Here is an 18,228-nt window from a genome sequence, read left to right as displayed (position 1 = left end):
TACATTTTGATAGTCTGATCTCAAGCAGACTAATCTGATTTCTTAGACTGCATGTAAACATACACAGTATTACACTCATTTAAAGGGATCACTGGAATTTACACATTATTTAGAGTCCTCACAGTGTCTTGAAATATTCTCAAAGCAGAATGTTTTAAAATATAAGATTTAATAACTCATAATATTATAATTAATAATATTGTTTTTTAATATTGTTTTTAATAACTTATAAAAAATATATAATTAATAATATATTTTTATCATTATAATTTTTAGTAATAAATTAATAAAACAACTGTTGTAAAAAAAAATAAAAATAAAAAAATAAACTTCTATAGTACCTCTGTGGCAACTCTGTGCCTGATAAACAGGTTAAGAGAGTTATAAAAATGGTCTAAGTTGAATTTTTTGCTTTAAAATCATCACTTTAGCATCCTTATCAATGTTTTCTGAGTTGAAACACTAAGATCTGTCAGCCTGGACAAACACAAGGACTTGAAACAGTTGGAAATGGCTGGTTTACAAGCTAAAGCTGCCAGTTAAATAAAGTATAAAGATGAGTTAAACTGCTGCTCATCATCACTCCATACTGTGCAGATAAATGACTCTCTTATTACATTTTAAGCTATTGCAACAATATTCATTTTCCTTGAACTTACAGCCAAGGCTCAGCGTACTGAAAATATGACTGTGAGAGGAACTGATATTCAAATCAAAAGAGCCTGAAAAGGCCGTCACATTCGGAGATAGAAATTGTCTAATTTAAGCAAATGTGGAGGACAAGCTGCAGAAGCACGAACGCTCAGGGGAGAGAATCCAAATGAAGAGGAACAAAGGCAGTTTGCAGGATGTAACCTTGGATATGGGTCACCGTGCAGCAGCTGCCCTCCATCAACGGCCTGCATGGCGCCGATGAAATGAAGCAGGTAGGTAAGAGACATCCGTTCCATCTGACCCCATGCAGCTCCGCAACAACCGCTTCCATTAACTTTCACCATAAAACCCGAGGTTGGTCCTTGAAAATCAGCGCCAGGAGCTGTTCGCCGGGCTATTTTCACACAACCCAGCTCACATCTATATTTTCTCCAGGTGATTGGCTAACACTTCATCTTGGCCATTAAATGAACAGGTTTCTCTTTACTGCCGGACTCTTTTAAACTGAATGCCAGGATTTATATGTGTCTCTAACATCCAGATTGCTACTCGAGGTAGCTTTTAAACTTTACATTTCACCGGGTTAAATTCATGATACATCTGCAGAGCTGAGAGGGGAGATCAAATTACATTAAAGGTTTGGCAGTTCTCTCTTTGGCTCTAAGTTTACAGCAGACAACACAGAGTTGGGTGCATTAACTCTTTAACTGCTGGAACATTTCCTGCATTCATAATAAGGATATGTAGATTTTTTGTTCCTTCCTACCCCTGCTCGAAACACTTGATGGAATCAAGCTTTAATTTTGCATTTAAAAACTGTTCATAACTCTTTCTGGTGTCAAGTTTCTCCTGATTGAACTAAATCCAAGCTTTGGCTTTTAGATTGGGCCCAGAGAGAAATACGTCCCCAACAATCCAGTGCATTTCTAAAGAGGTTACTTTGGTTGTGATTTTAAAGTTTAACAGACTTTACAGCAGCTAAGCAAGTTTTGTTTGTCTGATGACACATTGATGCTGATGTACATCTGTTTCTCAATGCATTGTCCATTTACACCAACCAACCATAACATTAGGACCACCAGATATCATTCAGGCACCTCTTTCAATAGTTCAGAGCCGTAACAGACTCAACCTGATGGGATATGGACTCTGTTTGACTTCTCGAGGTGTGCCGTCGTATCTGGCATTGAGACGTTAGCAGCAGATCCTTTAAGTCCTGGAAGTATTGAGGTGGGGGCTCCATGGATCAGACTTGGTATACAACAAATCCCACAGATGCCCAGTTGGACTGAGATCTGGGGAATTTGGAGACCACCTCCCACCATTGCTCTGCTGTGAGGCTTGAATGCTCATGTGCCAGTTTAGGTATTTTCAGTGGTGGTCAGCACAGGCATCCTGACCTTTCTGAAGTAGTGTTTACTCTTTTATTCAGTTAAGCTTTAGTAGCACTCCTGTTCAACTAGACCAGGGGTCTGCAACCTTTACTTTCGTAAGAGCCATTTTGCCTCAGCTCACTTGGATTAAAGTCATTCAGGAGCCACAAAATCTACTTTATCTTCACCATAAAGGCAAAAAAAGGGTATAAAATTCGTAACATAGTAAAAAAGCTAGTGAACAACTATTGAAACAAGAAGTTTTTTTGTGTTAATAAAATTGTACACTTGATGTCTTAGGTTTTTATTTTTAAAAACTTTGCTAATATTTACAAAATTAAAAAATTTATAATATCATAAATTTAACCAAGTTGTAAACTTGGTTAAATTCCAATAAGATGCAAACTTCTTTCTTAATGAAATTTCTAAAATTTGCGAATAAAAAAAAAAGAAATTTAAAAAAGGGCAAAATAAGGGAAAAAAAATGAGATGTTCAAGATTAAATAAAATTTCCAAAATAATAAAACTTTCAAAAATTGAATTAATCTAATTTGCAAAAATTTTCAGTAATTCAATAGATTTTGACATTTGCAATAATTACAAACAAATTGCAAAATTCTTGAAAAATTTGGATTTTTTTTCTCTAAATTTTGACATTTGCAAAAAAAATACAAAATAAAAAAATACCCACTGTAAGAATAATAAAAAAAATATATCTCAAGGAGTCAAAAAGCTGCATGAGGCCCCAGAGCCACAGGTTGTTAAAATTTGTGAATCCAAGAAAATACAATTTTAAAAATTAGCCAAAAATTAAAAAGTTTGAAATGTTAAATTAATAAATTTTCAACAATTGTAAAAATTTCAGAAAATCAATTTAACTTATTTGCCAAAATTTCAGAAATTCAATAAATTTTGAAAATTGCAAAATCTTAGAAAAAATTTGGATTTTTTTTCCAAATGTTGTCATTTCCAAAAATGTTCAAAAAAACAACTCAAAAAATTGAAAGCTACATTGCCAGATGTCATGTGTATTTGGGTTAACAAAATGTTAACGCAAGTTTTATGTAGTGTCAGTGTCTTTAATCATCAGTACCCTCTGTAAGAAAAGTAAAAATTCTTCATTTCAAGGAGTCAAAGAGCTGCATGAGGCTCTGGAGCTGCACTTTGAAGACCCTTGAACTAGTCCAAACAAGCATGAGTCCTCGCTGCCCATGAAGGTGTTTCAGAATCGCTAGTTTCCTTGGACCTGGTGTTTGGTTTTTGATAAAGTTGCCTGTATCTTAAAGTTGATGATTTTTTCCTGCCTCCAACAGAACAGTCGAGAAACACTCAACCTGACTATGTGTTGCTATAAAGGCATTAGTAATTGTCTCCATTTCACCTGCAGTGGTAAAAATGTGATAGCTAATCTGTGCACGATTTCATTGATAAACTTTTGTGTCAATCGTGCTGCTCCGTGTGGAAACTCTGCTATTCCTGAGTTAGTGATGGGTATGATGCATTTTAATTTCCAAGGTTCTTTGATTGACAACTGATGCCTTTCAGTGTTACAAAAAAAGAGCTTTTATTTTTATTTTTCTAAAGCTATTTCATTGCCCTTCCAAACACAACAGATCTATTTATCCTCAGAGTTTTCATTGATTACTGAAATAATGTGTAAAAACATGAAAGAGGTGTCAGATTGACTGCTGTGGCCTTCCGAGCTGTTTTGGATCCTGTTAGTTTAAGTGCTAATGTGTGTCTGTTATCACGGTCGCAGTGATATTCGTCTGTCAGAGCCCTGTAGCAGAGGACGTGCTGGCTTCCCGGCCCGGCCTCCTGTAACAGATCAGTGTTGCAGCATCATGGGCCTGTGTATTCCACAGTGGTTTCCTGAACTGGGATGTAGGGGGGATTCAATTTGCTGCAGTGTGATCTAATCTGAGTCCAGGCGGGTGATAAGCTCTGCTGGCTTTCCATGCTTTCCGGAGGTAAGAGAAATAAAGCGTGGCAATAAGTAAGTTTACCCGATTGATGTCACTCAGCAGCTGATAGGCACTGCTGTGGGACCAGACTTTAGTGATACCGGATGATCTAGAGCTGACCTTGGGCAATAGATAGCTCACATAATAGTCTGCTCCAGGGATCACTTATGCACCAACGTTTTTCGACTGTATACATATGCTGCAAAGCCTGAGCACAAGGTTGGGGGGAAAGAGAGATATCACAAGTATGTGCTGCTGCCCTTTGCTTTAGAGCGCCAGACGGAGCAGACTGTCGAGGTGTTGCTTGAAAAATGATGTACTGTTGGTGTCATTAAAAGGAGCCGGCTGAACAGTAATATGAGAAAGTAGTATATCATCGGCAGTGGATCCTGTTCTTTATCCACAGCAGCTCCGTCTGAGATGCAGCGAGTGCTTGGCAGAGCGTGTGAACGGTTCTGAATGTAGATATTAATCAGGATACGGTGTTAGACAGCTGCCACCCTGGGAGCCCGCAGCTCTGGTGTCAAATCCCCTTCAGTGATCACAGAAGGAGAGGGATACTCTGCTCTGGGAGTGTGCGTCCCCGAGCATCACACAGTTCACGACTGATGTTTTGGCAGATGCCCTTGTCAAAAAACATCATAATGCAAGCTGCTGGTGTGAATCAGACCTCTCTCCTGTGTACCCTATTTGACGGAGGCAGCAGATGTACATTGGAAGTACCTATTGTGATGCAGCCCAGTGGGAATATCAGCGTTATGTGCAGAGTTATAGAAATAGAGGGGCTGGAGCAGCAGCTAATCCTGGCAGCGGGAGCTGGAAGAACAGGAAGAGACACAGACTGGAAAGTTGATAGTCTTTGCTGAGGGGCAGGCATTAATTTAGTGGAGGTTTTATGACCACATACTGATCGATAGCACATTTAGATGGAGTGGGGGGCCTTGGGTCTGGACTTAATTGTTCTCTGTGTCTCTCATCACTTCAGACTGCATTTGAAAATCCTTCTATTCATAGGCGAGTGCTAGGGTTAGACTTAATTGCCTTCCATGTGCGGCAAGGTAAGAGATTAAAAGTCTAGCGGCAGTGCAGGGAACAAACAGATTTACTATCCCTATTTGTCAAAGTGGGCTGATAAAAATAGAGCCATTGTCAGACACTTTGAGGAGAATTTCTTTGTGTTTCAAATATTTAAAAACCCTTGAATACATAAAAAACGTAGATTAATGTATGTTTGTACGGCAGAAACACCTCAATCAAGCTTCCAGGGATGTTATCTGAAGACACTGTGTGAAAAAGTACACGAGAAACAACCAAATTAACTCCACTTGTCATCGTGAGGATGATCTAACTTGTGTAAAAACCTCTCACACACCTTTCAGGGTTAACCCTGCTCATTCCATGTGTTAAAGTCACGTAAGACTGATGATTACAACAGTTTTTTTTCTGCCTGTCTCTCTGTGAACTCCCCTGTTAACGCATTAAGAAACGCCATGAGCTAATGAAACCAGAATAGGTGAACAATTAAAACACGGTAATAGCATCTGCTTTGACACAAACAAAACACCTCGAGCAGCCTGGAGAGTTTCTTGTTCATGTAGTTTTCACAGTTGTTTGGAAATCTCAGAGGTCTTTTTTCCAAATCATTACAGACGTCAGTAAGAGGCTGATGTTATGGGTGTAGATTCTGAGAGCAACACTTCAGCTGTCATGTTCATGAAGTCTGTTGGCTGAGCTTACAGCTCACAGGGTATTGATCTGAACTGTACTGCAGCAGCAGAAAACTGTTTCTGATCGGCGTTGTAACTCCCTGCAGATTGACTTTGCATCGAAAAGTAAGGAGTGATGACATCAGAGTTAAACCATAAAAAGTCTGGATCTGGTGAAGTGGTGTGGCTGAAAGTTTCAGCTCAAACAGACTGAAATATTAACAAAGATCATGTTTGGTAGACTTTGCTGCATTTATGAACATGGGTACTGTTTTGGAGCTCAGTGCCACAACAGTCAACCACGATCTGTAGTTTTCATTTTGATCTCTTTACTGTTTTTCTGTTTTAAACTCTGGGTATTTGGGAAACCACATATATTTTTAGACGGGGCTCATTCTGATTGGATGGCACAGGTTTTACATCTGGAAAGCACTGCCCATTATGGGTTTGGCGTGCCTTGAGCCGCACTCACCTGCGGATGTGCCTGCTGTGTGTGGATGGAGGTTTGAAGATGCTATGAGAAGGATCTGTTTTGTTTGGACTGCCGCGCCATCGTGTGGCCTGGAGTTTTATGCACACTGCCGTAAATTACTTTTAGCTAGGCGTGTTTGTTTTGGAATTAAATGGAGATTGGATCTAAACAATTTTCCTTTGTTCAAGACAACTTTTTACTGGATACCAGGGGTCGGAGAAAAAATCGAAAATCCAAATATCATGATTTATAAACTGGATTGGGAAAAAAAATTCCACTTTTCTCCAACAGGGGGTGAAATGTTTCTCTCTGACTCAAGAGATGTGCATTTTATGGAAAAGTATGGCTCTTGATATAGTCTGTAGACATCATCATCATTTAACTTTTTCACATGGTCTGGTGTTAAAAAAGCAAACTCAAAATCGCACAAATCATAAATATCCAATATCGAATTGGAATCAACATTAGCACAAACAGATTAGCCATTTTAGCCTTTAGCTTGTGCTCTATCTCTCTCCTGTTTATCCTTCTTCTGCTCTTCTGTCCTTTTTCTGTCTGACAGTTAGGCTCCAGTGTCCAATCAAATCATTTTCAGCAGAGAAAAACACGGATCTCTCTGTCTGTTCCTGCTCAACCTTATCGGAAAGCTAAGAAGTAGCATTTTAAAATAACCTTTAACTTGTAATATTAATGCTGATAATCTCATTTTAAAGTGTGGATTACGATCAGCATATATCTAGAAGGGAGACTTTTTCAACATTACTTAGAAACTCCTCACACCTTTAAATATTATCTGTGGTTTCAATGAAATGTTATTAATGATGATATGTTTTAACACAAACATCTTTAATTTCCCAAAAAGAACCCCTGCACTTACAAATTGTACTTATTATTTTCTTTTCCAGAAAGTAAGAATAACACGTCGGCAGTTTTTGCTTGCACTTTCAGCTAGTGTGGCCTCTTGTGGCGTCTCTGAAGCTGTATTCTGTGTCAGGTCACGGTCAACTCAAAGGCCTATTGAAAAATCCAGACACCATAAGGTGCAGAAGCTTTTTGTGGACTGGCTGCTGTCTGACTTCAACCAGTGTCTTCTTCGCTTTCCATTCAGTGATATCGCTGCAAAGTCTGCCTCTTTCTGATGGCTTATCCATTTTTTTTATCAATACTTATTTACTTTACAAACTTATTTTTGTTGAATTTTGGTGCCTTTAAAGCTGGAACCATATCCTGACAATGATTATAAAAGCATTACCTGACAGAAGTCTTTTCATCAATGCGATCTGTAAACGATGGGCTTCTGTCTGTAAGATCTGATCTGGGATCAGGAAAGTGTCCTCTAGTGCAGCGGTTTACCAAACTTTTCAGGCCATTCATCCCCTTTTACCTCCCGACTTAGCTGACGCTTCCACAATGCCCGAAACAAAAACTAAAAAAACATAAAAGCGTAGTTTTTATAGCCACATATCGAGTATCAAGTTAAATAAAATAGGCTACATAACGGGCCTAATGATCTCTCACATTAGAAACGGTGGGGACAATAACAGTCAGTTACAATATAATAATAACAAAAATAATATTTGAAAGTGAAGTATGGTCACCAAGGGATGAATAGCAATCATTACTATGTAACAAAAATTCAACATTTAATTATTTAAACTAGTGCTGCACAATTTGGGGAAAAGGTGCGATTTGCGATTAGGTGGACAATATTGCGATTGCAATTGAGCTTGCGATTTAATAAAAAAAGTTGTGTCATGATGAGTCTACAGACTTGCTTGGTTATCATGGAGAAAAATCTGAATTGCATGTGCTGACACTGCGATTGTGACTGCGATTGCAATAATCGTGCAGCCCTAATTTAAACTAAGGATGTCACTTTAACAGGTTAGTTAGATAAACTAATTTTAACCCAAATAAACGCGTTATAAAAATGAACGCAAGATTAACTCATTGGCTTTCAGCCATTTCCAGAGCATCTGGAATGATCTTTCAAGACCCAAATAATCTTGTTCTCTTTGACTATGTAAACACCAAAACTACCTAAGAAGAGTGGATACTCTTGTTTTATGTCTCTCTTCCTGTATTTGATCCAAAAACTGACAAACTGTACTTTTTTTTGATCGCGTTCATTTTAGGCGCTCTGTCCATCGATCCTCTCCATTACCTCCGTCGTCTTTTCTCACGATGGCGCCGCTCTTTCTCTCTGAACTACCTCAACACTTCCTCAGTTGGAGCGTGAGCTGTCTGAACTTTTTTGACTTGCAGCGTCTCACTACTGTATGTCTCTGTTGTCCCGCATCTTTTCCTCATATCCATGCTGAACTCATTCAAAGAGCACACCGCTCTCACTCACTGTAGTTTACGAGCATGAGTTTGATTGGCAAGCTCTGCCAGACCCACCTCCCCCCTGCTGAAAAACATAATTTACTTCTATAGACACAGTTAAAGGTTTGCATTCGATCTATAGACTTACACGAACGTGGATATTTTAATATTGGCTGAGATTAAATGCGATTAATTTGATTAATTAATCACAAATCCTGTAATTAATTGGATTAATATTTCAATCGCCTGACAGCACTAATTTCAACTGTTTACCCCCATCAAAAAGTGTTTGAATTATGTATTCAATTATTTATGTATTTTTGTATTGATTGCTGATAATGGTGCTCAGCTGCCATTACACTTGTGTTGTGCACCCCCTAGTGGCAGCTTGCGCACCACACTTTGGGGATCCCTGCTCTAGTGATTGCATGAGGAAACCTCGATATATGAGACAAGGGTTAAACGCTCAGGCAAATGTAGCTCCAGATAAAGCTTTTTTTTAGCTAATACATTATAGTGTCTCAACCTATGCTAAGCTAATCTGTTTCTAGCTACAGCTTGAGATGGTCCAGATAAGTAAAAGAGCAGATTTCTTCGGTGTATTTGAGGTAATGGTGATGTACAAGCCATTATAATCAAGAACATACAGCAAAGCTGACCTTCTAAACTTGTTTAAAAGTTTAAAAAGTTAACTCGCGAAACTGCTTTCATTAAAAAAATATGAATTCATAATTTAAAGTTTCACTACCTGTATTTTCTTATCTTTCCAGCCTATATTCTACATTTATGTTCAGTGAAATATGATTCAGTAAAACCATCCTAATGACTAGCCTCCAGCTGGCTGTATCACACTGTCGGTGTGGTGGAGGCCAGAGCAACTTTTCCTCTGAGAAGTGTTGAAGCCCCAACAAAACCTCCAATCTGCTCATTTAAACTTTGTGTGAGCCTCGAGTGTCATGGTGGGGGTGGACTGTGACACACAGAGACACACTGACACACCCAGAGAGAAGTAGAAGAAAAAGATGACTAACCTAACCCACCTGAGCTCGGCTCACAGGGATCGATGTCCTCATCGTCGCTCGGACACTCGGCCGACGCCACCAACAAGTCGTCGGTTGTCTGAAAAAGAGAGAAGCACACATGAGAGCTGTGAGGGGGGACGGCGGGGTCAATCAACGCGCAAGATGGCTCCCACTCAGAACGACTAGCAGTGGAGTTTCCAGAGGGGTGAGGTTAAGGAGAGCGGCACAGATGAGATGTGAATCCAGACAGCTCCACTGTTTGGCTTCTGGATTCATCTGTCAACACGGTCACACGCTGCCTGGCACTGTAGCGGCTGCTACACCGCTTTCCAGGCAGTGCGTTCCTTACAGAAATGAGATCTGATTATTGGGGAGCAGCAGCGGCGAAAGTTCACAGCACAATTGTCAGCTCGCATGCTCAATTTGTGCTGCAGTGTGTGTCTTTGCATAGCCCTTCAAGGGATTGTTAAGAGCCATCACAAAACACCTCTGACATTTAGAGGACAAGCAGCCATGAAAGCTTAAAAGAGAGATTGGAAAACAAAGGGCAGAGCAGCAGAGGTTTGAATCAATATTTTTTCTCTTTCTGTGTGATTCAGTATCTCTTTTACAGACACAGCAGCTAAAATAACCCAAACCGCTGCATGTACAGCGCTGCTTCATTATCCTGCCACAGCTACTCTCATACTAAATCTGACTGTTTGAAATGCACTTCCTCACCTGCCAAACACTCTACATTTCCCCCTCTCGCAGAATGGGAAAGGGCAAACAAAAGACGAGGAAAAATGTACTGTAAAACATTATACCGCAATGTTCTTTTATAGTCTTGCTTCAGGCCATTTGATCAGCTCTGCGTTAAAGGTCATTTCATTTAAGCATGGCAGCCTCTTCAGGGCCGGGTTAGATTTGCTGTTATGGAGCGCCGCTAAGCAGAATAACCTGCTGGTATATATATTTAGCCTCTGCACCTTTACTTATCCTTTCTGTGCTAATATTTTTAAATCCCCAAGTGCATGCTTGACAATATTTATGGTACTTAAAGGGTTCATACTCAGGGGAAAGCCATGCATGTGACAGTTATGTACATAAACACAGATATTTTCATATAGGCCAATTGAAAAAAATGTGGATTCACAAATCTTCTCTTCTTTGTGTTTTCATTTGATTAGTCATGCACTACAATTTTATAACGTCCTAAAATTCAAATTCTTAATTTGGGGACCTTAAGCAGATATGTGATTAAAATGTGATTAATTAGATTAATTAATTACAAATCCTGTAATTAATTAGAATATTTTTTTTGATCGCCTGACAGCACTAATTTAAACTGTTAACCCACATTTAAAAGTGTTTTAATTATTTATTTTACTATTTATGTTTAGCCACTCTCATCAGGAGTATGTTCCTTGATTTTTCTAGTGCCTTCAACTAGGGATGGGTATCTTTCACGTTTGAAACAATACAGTACCGATGCCCGGTACCTGGCAATTGGTGACGGTACTCAACGGTACCAATTTTCTGTACTTTTTTGTGTTTATGTGACAAAATATATCAATTTGTTTAATAATGAAATCTTTTTTTTTTCAATTCAGCATATTTATTTTTTGTTATATAAACTTGCAATGCTGTGTTCATTTCCACCATGGAAAATTGCCTACTCTTCTTGTCCCTCAGAGTCCCAAGGCTGCATTTAGGTACCTAATCCTGGTACCTTTTGGTTTTTATGAATCGGTACCTGGTACTTCTGACAGAATACGGTTATCATCTTATTTTATCTTATGGAGCCAGTTGTTCAAATAATTTAATCCAGATCTACATGATCCGGATTGGAAATCCCATTTCTTGCTAATCAGGATCAGCTAATCCGTCTCAGTTTTATACCAGTTTTTCAAAGGAACATTGGATTGGCTCAGCCTAATCTGGACACAGTTTTTTAAGATTACCAAATCCAGATTATCAGAGCTCTAAATGGGACAGCATTTCATAATGTGGGCTAACAGCTCTGTAAAGAACAAAAAGGTCGAAGAAGGGATGGGTACCTTTCACATTTGAAACGATACGAAGCAAATTCCCGGTACCTGGCAATTGGTAGCGGTACTCAGTGGTACCAATTTTCGGTACTTGTGTGTTTATCCACTCACTTACAGTCATAAGGATGCACTTAGGTACCTGAACATGGCACCTTTTGATTTTACATGAATCGGTACCCGGTACTTTTAGCTGAGAAGCTATTGAGTTTTAAATTACACAACACAACCATTGCTTCGGTTTCAAACTATCTGTTATCACACCCTCAGTTTATTCGACTACAGAACAAACAGTCTAACACTATTTTAACAAGAACTGGAGCTCCACAAGGCACAGTTTTATCCACTCATTTATTTACTTTGTATACTTCTGATTTTAGACATACTGGAACGTCTTTCCACACCTAGAAGTTCTCTGATGACACTGCCTTGGTGGGTTTTATCAATCAAGGAAAGGACTCAGCCTACAAGGCAGGAATTGATACATTTGTTAGCTGGAGTAATGAAAATTATTTAAAACCAAATGTTGGGACGACCAAAGAACAAGTCATTGATTTGAGAAGGAAGACAGAGGGGGTCTGCCCTGTTACCATCAATGGTGAGCACATTGAAATTATTCAGTCATATAATTATCTTGGTGTCCACATTGATCACAAACTTCAATGGAAAATGAACACAGAGGCTGTTTTTAAGAAGGCTCAGTCAAGACTGAGAATCTTTGATATTAGCAGGAGGCTCCTCAGTGTCCTCTATTAGGGTTTATTGGCCAACGTCCTGTTTTGTGCTGTTCTTTGCTAGGGGAGAAGCATCACTCCTGAGGACAAAAAATTTGTTGATTACGTGATCATATCCAATTTTTAAATCTTTCTTTCCTTTTTGAACAACCCATTTTCAGAATTTAATCCAATCCAGTAACCAAAATCTGATTGGATTGGCCTATGGTGCTCAGCTGCCATGACACTTTAGTTGTGCACCCCCTAGTGGCAGCTCGAGCTGCACACTTTGGGAACCCCTGCTCTAGTGATTGCATGGAAGAAAGGTCGATATTACAGACAAGAGATTAATTACTGAGGCAAATGTAATTCCAGGTATAGTTTAAAGTTAAAAGGCATGCATGTGGCAGTTATGAAATAAATGAAAGGAAATCAGGGTTAGAAACGCATTAAAGCTGCAAAGATGAAGATAGAGCAAAAGTTTGATTCAATTTGTGCTTTTATTTCCAATGTTTGACCGTGCATCCAAATACATCTGCAAGTCAGATTAGTATCGACTCATCGTAAAGAAATTAAAGGTGATGTCATTCTGCTTATCATCCATTTGGCTGCGTATAATGTGATTCAATCGCGAGTGTAACATCATTTTGACATTCTGTACCCGGACCAACATCGTCTTTACATAATAGACCTGGAAATGATAGATCAAAGCCATTACGGCAGTTGTAGTGGAGAGCTGTTTTTGGTGCATCTGTGCTGGGTGAGGCCTGGGGAAACCTTCCAAATGTAAATTTAATTTGCTGTGCATGAGGCTGATATACAGTGTCGGCCATCCAGATGGCAAAACCGCCGGATCCTGGAGTGCCACATCCATCACTTCAGCCTTGTGATTTGTTTTTCCTGGCGGGAGATCTTGACACGCTGCACTCACTGGCAGAGGTGCGGGAATCAAGGAATCAATACTGGCTCTCTCCCGTCTTCCCACCTCACCACTGTCAGTCTTTCCCTCCCTACCTCCAGCAGCCCTCCTCTCCTCTTCTTTCAACTCTGTCCTTCAGATTTATTCGCAAGCCGAGAAGAGGAAGCGATGTGTTGTAGGCGTATGAGATGTAGGTTAACTCCCTATAGAATCACCTGAGTGGAGGTGTGCGCTGGTTCGTATTTATGCGTTTCCAGCTCCACAGTCGGGTCATAAAAGCTACAGCTTCAGGGCTCCGTCTCTGTCACTGGCGTCAAACCCAATAATGAATATGGATATTTGTTTATCTCCCTACAAAGGAATCTTTGATTTTATGATTAAAGGTGTCGACATCAAACCCAGCAGTTTAGAGCTGAATTTACACTGTGTATGTTCGCACCATTAATCCGTGCTACGCTTGTAAACACAGAGGAAGACCAGACCACAGCCTAAGATGTGCTTCTGATTTTATTGGATCTGACCTTTCAGATGATAGTGAACGTATCGCGGCCTCTTGATCGAGACTTTCATATTAGTGACACAGAATCATGATCTATAGTTTCATAACGCAGCCATAAAATAACATCCTTCTCATCTCATCCCCCAAGGACAAAGGCTGGATCTGTGTAACTGTAGCTGGATTGTGTCTGTAAGCCACCTTTAAGTCCAATTCTCATCAAATATCCACCCTATGCTACACCTCTAAATGAATATTGCGCGTGCTTGTGTGTGACGGTGATGATAGTGTGTGTGTGTGGGGGGAAGGGTGTGTGTAAGCCCTTTGAATCGACAGTAAAATGAATTCACATGTTAGCGAGCATCACTCTGCCAGCATGGATTAGTGTGTAGGTCAACATTTTGATGTGGTCATGACCCGGTTGAAATCCAATAACATTACCAATTCATGGCGTCCTCCAACCACGCTTGGCTTCTTTTTCACCCGTGACAATTCAATGTGGTGCTATGTGAGGGGCTTACCATGCAATTTAGCCACAGTGATGAAAACTGACAGGTAGCCGGGCTGGGATGTTTAAAAAAGACGAAAGGAGCGCTCCTAAATATCACAGCGTTCTGCCTCCTCTCTGACTCTGAGCTACGTTCATGTTTCCTTCTTTAAACGGCTGACTTCCTCAAGTTTTCCAGAAATATGTCGGTTTTTTTTGTGTTCGGTTCATTAGCTCGGCGGCTTCAGATTTACTGATGCGATGAACATCATGGCCACAGGAAAGATGCTCCAGTACATAAGCATATAAACAAGATGTACCTGTAGTTCATTTTATGAAGGTACTTTTAAAGATGCTAAAAGCAAAAGCTCTGGGCTCGCAAAGCATCATTAATCTAGCGGTAAAGTGCTGAAGCCATGGTGAACCTACAGCACAGCTCATTTATCTGCCTCTGCTCAGAGCAGCAGAGAAGGAGCTCCTCTGAGACGTACTGAGAGGACCTGGGGAGACGGTTGGGAGCAAGAAACAGAAAAAGTGGAAGAAAAGGTGTACCAGAGAGAAAAAGAGAGATCTGCTTTAAACAGAGTGTATGTGGATGTTTATGTTTTCTACACAGCCCATTTCAAGCCTCTGGGAAAATTGTCATAAGGTTCAATGTTATGGTTCTTTTACATTTCTCAACATGTTGCCTTTAAGCAAGGTTTAAAATTCAGGTGCAGCCTCTGTTGAGGAGCAGCAGCCTTATTATTCATCGCTTGACTGATTACAGCCGCACAAAAACACAAATACTACTGATTCATTTCACTAGTTTTTGGTTGCTGACGAGCAGAGAATGACATTTCATCACTTCCTCGATCAAAGACACTCATCCTCAATCATGACCATGAGTAACAGATCTTACTCTCCAAAAGCAGAGGCCTTGGGTTCCTCAAGAAAATCTGTTTTTAAAAAAATATATATTTTAGGGTTTGATCGCTGCTAAAGTGCGAGACAAATGAGTGGTATGACGATGTCAGAGTCAAAGCAAAGATAAACATTTCAATGAATAAATTTGACCTCTCCACTTTCAAAACACTCACCAAAAACGCACCTTTTTGGAAATGCTTTGACTGTATGATTGTCTTTGAATGTAGTTTTTTTTTTTTTCTTGCTTTGCTTCTTCTTCTTTCATGCTCTGTCCTTGTGAGTTGTTTTTTTTTATGCTTTTTTAACCTCTGTAGAGTATCATTGAGTTTCTAGAAAAGCACTTTATAAATCAAATGTATTTATCTTCTTATTTTTTATTAATAATGTCATCATTATTCCTGAGGGTTGAAATATTTTACCAGAGGTATGGAGGGAGAAGAAGAAGAGTGTCCAAATAAGGGATGGGAAATTACAGCAACCACTGTATTCAAGTACTCCAAATATTTGAATACTGGCAGATTAATTATATTTTTATTCTACCTGTAAAGAAAAATACGGCCTGGACCTCCCAGACCTCACTTAAAGACTTCTTCCTCATCCATCTTTTCCATTCCTGTAGATGTTGCTTGTACTACAACTCGACAAACACCATCAGCTCTTCACCTTCCACAGAACTTAATAGGAGCACATCTCCAGTTAGCATTTTGGCTATTAGCAGGCTGATCTTCTCCCTTCTGGTTTCGCCACAATGACTATGCTAAAAGAGCTAGCAACTGACATGATGTGAGACTGCCTGTCTCTGCTGTTCAACAGCGTCCAACTAGTTATTCTATTGAACACAAGTTTGACCACATATCTTCTTACACTAAAACATTAACTCCATTGTTTTTGTCAAACTTCCAGACATCACTTTTCTTGACTGACATGTTGCAAGTGTAGCACACGGTTTCGCATTTGTGTGCTTTTGCTTTAGGTGTAACAACATGTTCCTATACTGCAAAAAAATCAAATCTTATTGAGTGTTTTTGTCTTGTTTTCAGTAGAAAATGTCTTTTTAGACTTAATATGAGCCACATTCACCTAACTTGTCCAAAGAAAATGTCTTGTTTCAAGTTTTTTAAAGACAAAACTTAAGTCTGAATCGCTTGTAACAATAGACTGTAAAAAAGATGGACGTCCGGTTGCTCGGCTCGAAGTGAGGTCTCCACAAAAACTGCTCCCCCTGGTGGCTGGCTGCAGTATAGGTTTAAAAATGCAGCTTTCCAGTCATTCCAGGTGGGCTGTGGTCAAACTTTAAAAAATTAATACACCTCAGAGAAATGTTTCCAATTGTTGTGGTGATTTGAAGATATCATTTGGCTGCCTTGTATCCAAGTCCTCTTTTTTTTTCTGAAAAGTTTCATTTTCATTAGTTATATGTGAGATTAAAAACGAGGTTTTACGTCACGTTTAATGATGATTGACAGCTGCCATTGTATTTTTTTTCGGGGATTGTAACATATGTAAGGAGGTAGAGTCAGGAAGTGATTAGACTCTCAAAAGAAAAAAAAAATATATATATATATTTTTGTCACCCAGCTCCACTCAGATTCTCCCAGAATCCCTCATCGTATCTACTGCGCAGACTCTGGCTCCAAACTGCTACAATGGTGGCGCCTAAGACGGCGGTATTTTGGCTTCAAAACCGTATAATGATAAATGGCGGAGCCATGCTGTCCACTCTATATACAGTCTATGCTTGTAATAAGTAAAAAAAAATTTCCAATGGAACAAAAGAAAAGTTACTTGCATTAAGACATTATTCTAGTTTCAAATTTCTCAGTAAATTTCTCTTATACCAGTTTTTTTTTTACACGTCACAGCAGTTCAGACCTCATTTTTTCTTTAAAACAGTTGAAACAAGACATTTTTCTGAACTGGTCAGGTGAATGTGGCTCATATCAAATATAATACGGCATTTTTTTAACTTAAAATAAGACAGAATACACTTGATAAGATGTCAGTTTTTTTGCAGTGTAGAGTTACCGTAGCTGCTGTAAAACCTACTGGCTCGCTGTGCTGAAGCCGTGGCTGGAGAAGTCCTAAGTTTGTGTCCCGTTTATAATTTTCCTACCTAGTATCTTAAGTTAGATGAAGACAAAAGCTGGGTCACACATGTAAAGCTGTAGTCGCCAAAAGCAGCGTTTGCACAGATGCACTAATAAGAAAATGCTGCTTGAATTATGAGGTCAATGGCAAGTGATAGTTTGATGTAACTTCTTTGATGACTTTCTTTAACATTTGGTTTCTACTTCCTGTTTTCTATAGTTCTTACCCTGCTTCATCTGTAGTCTCATATTTTTGTCCTTCACAGTCACTGGTAGTTGTAGCTTTCCTTTGTTTATCATTTCATCCTGATGTGTGTAGTTTTTCCTTTCTCTTTTCTGTATTTACAGCACACATGCAGTAACAGGAGCGGGTGGGATGTTATGATAATGAAGCGATGCATTGATTGGATGCTTGGGTGCAGAAAAGCAGAAGTGAGCCGTAGAAAACTCCACCTACGAACTGATCTATCTGCTCATCATAGTGTGAGGATTCTGAGAGACCAATGAGAAAATGTGAGAATAAATGTATTTATTTTAATGAATGGTAATGACTGTACTTTCCTGACATCATTCTTCAGCAGAGACTAAATCAGGCTAACACCAGAAACTTCAAGCTTTTGCGCTAATGTAAAATAACACCTGCTTATCACTCCACTTTCATCTTGAATATGGCTGCACCACTTTGTTTGATACTGTTAAGGTAGCAGCTGTGATATCACGTCTAAAACTGTCATACAAGCCACATTAATGAAATGGAACATGAGTTGCAGGGAAAGAAATAGAATAAGTCTCAGCTTACTTTCCTTACAGGGGTAGCAGTTAGCATACACATGCTAATTTATCTGAGTTACAACTACCTGTTTTGAAAAGATATGAATGGAACAGTTTTGGCTCCATCCAGTTGATTCGTGCTACAACATTTCTGAGTTTAACTACTTCTACCTACACAGGAACTCCACACTTGAAAGCAGATCATCAAAGACTCTCACAAAACTCCTGCAGCCATAAATAGACAACTTCTGTTGACTCTTAACACCCACAGCAGTCAATACTTGGCCGACGATTGATGCTAATGCT

The 18,228-nt window shown here is 39.3% G+C and overlaps 1 protein-coding gene across 22 annotated transcripts in view; it reads right to left on the bottom strand.

The window, feature by feature from the left end:
- Positions 1 to 18,228, bottom strand: part of LOC141794634 (neurexin-1a) — a 469,750-nt gene that overhangs the window by 21,856 nt on the left and 429,666 nt on the right. For 13 of the 22 annotated variants that reach the window (XM_074674993.1, XM_074675004.1, XM_074674998.1 and 10 more), the window contains one exon: positions 9,526 to 9,613. In XM_074674993.1, coding sequence (XP_074531094.1) covers positions 9,526 to 9,613 — 88 coding nt within the window. The remainder of the gene's footprint in view (positions 1 to 9,525; positions 9,614 to 18,228) is intronic. The other 9 variants (XM_074674995.1, XM_074675005.1, XM_074674999.1 and 6 more) reach the window with 1 other exon arrangement.

The sequence above is a fragment of the Halichoeres trimaculatus genome, unplaced genomic scaffold (assembly GCF_033239565.1).
Source record: "Halichoeres trimaculatus isolate MK-OKI-2021-1 unplaced genomic scaffold, fHalTri1.1 fHalTri1_scaffold_8, whole genome shotgun sequence".
NCBI lineage: Eukaryota > Metazoa > Chordata > Actinopteri > Labriformes > Labridae > Halichoeres > Halichoeres trimaculatus.
This window is presented reverse-complemented; position numbering and strand designations above follow the sequence as displayed.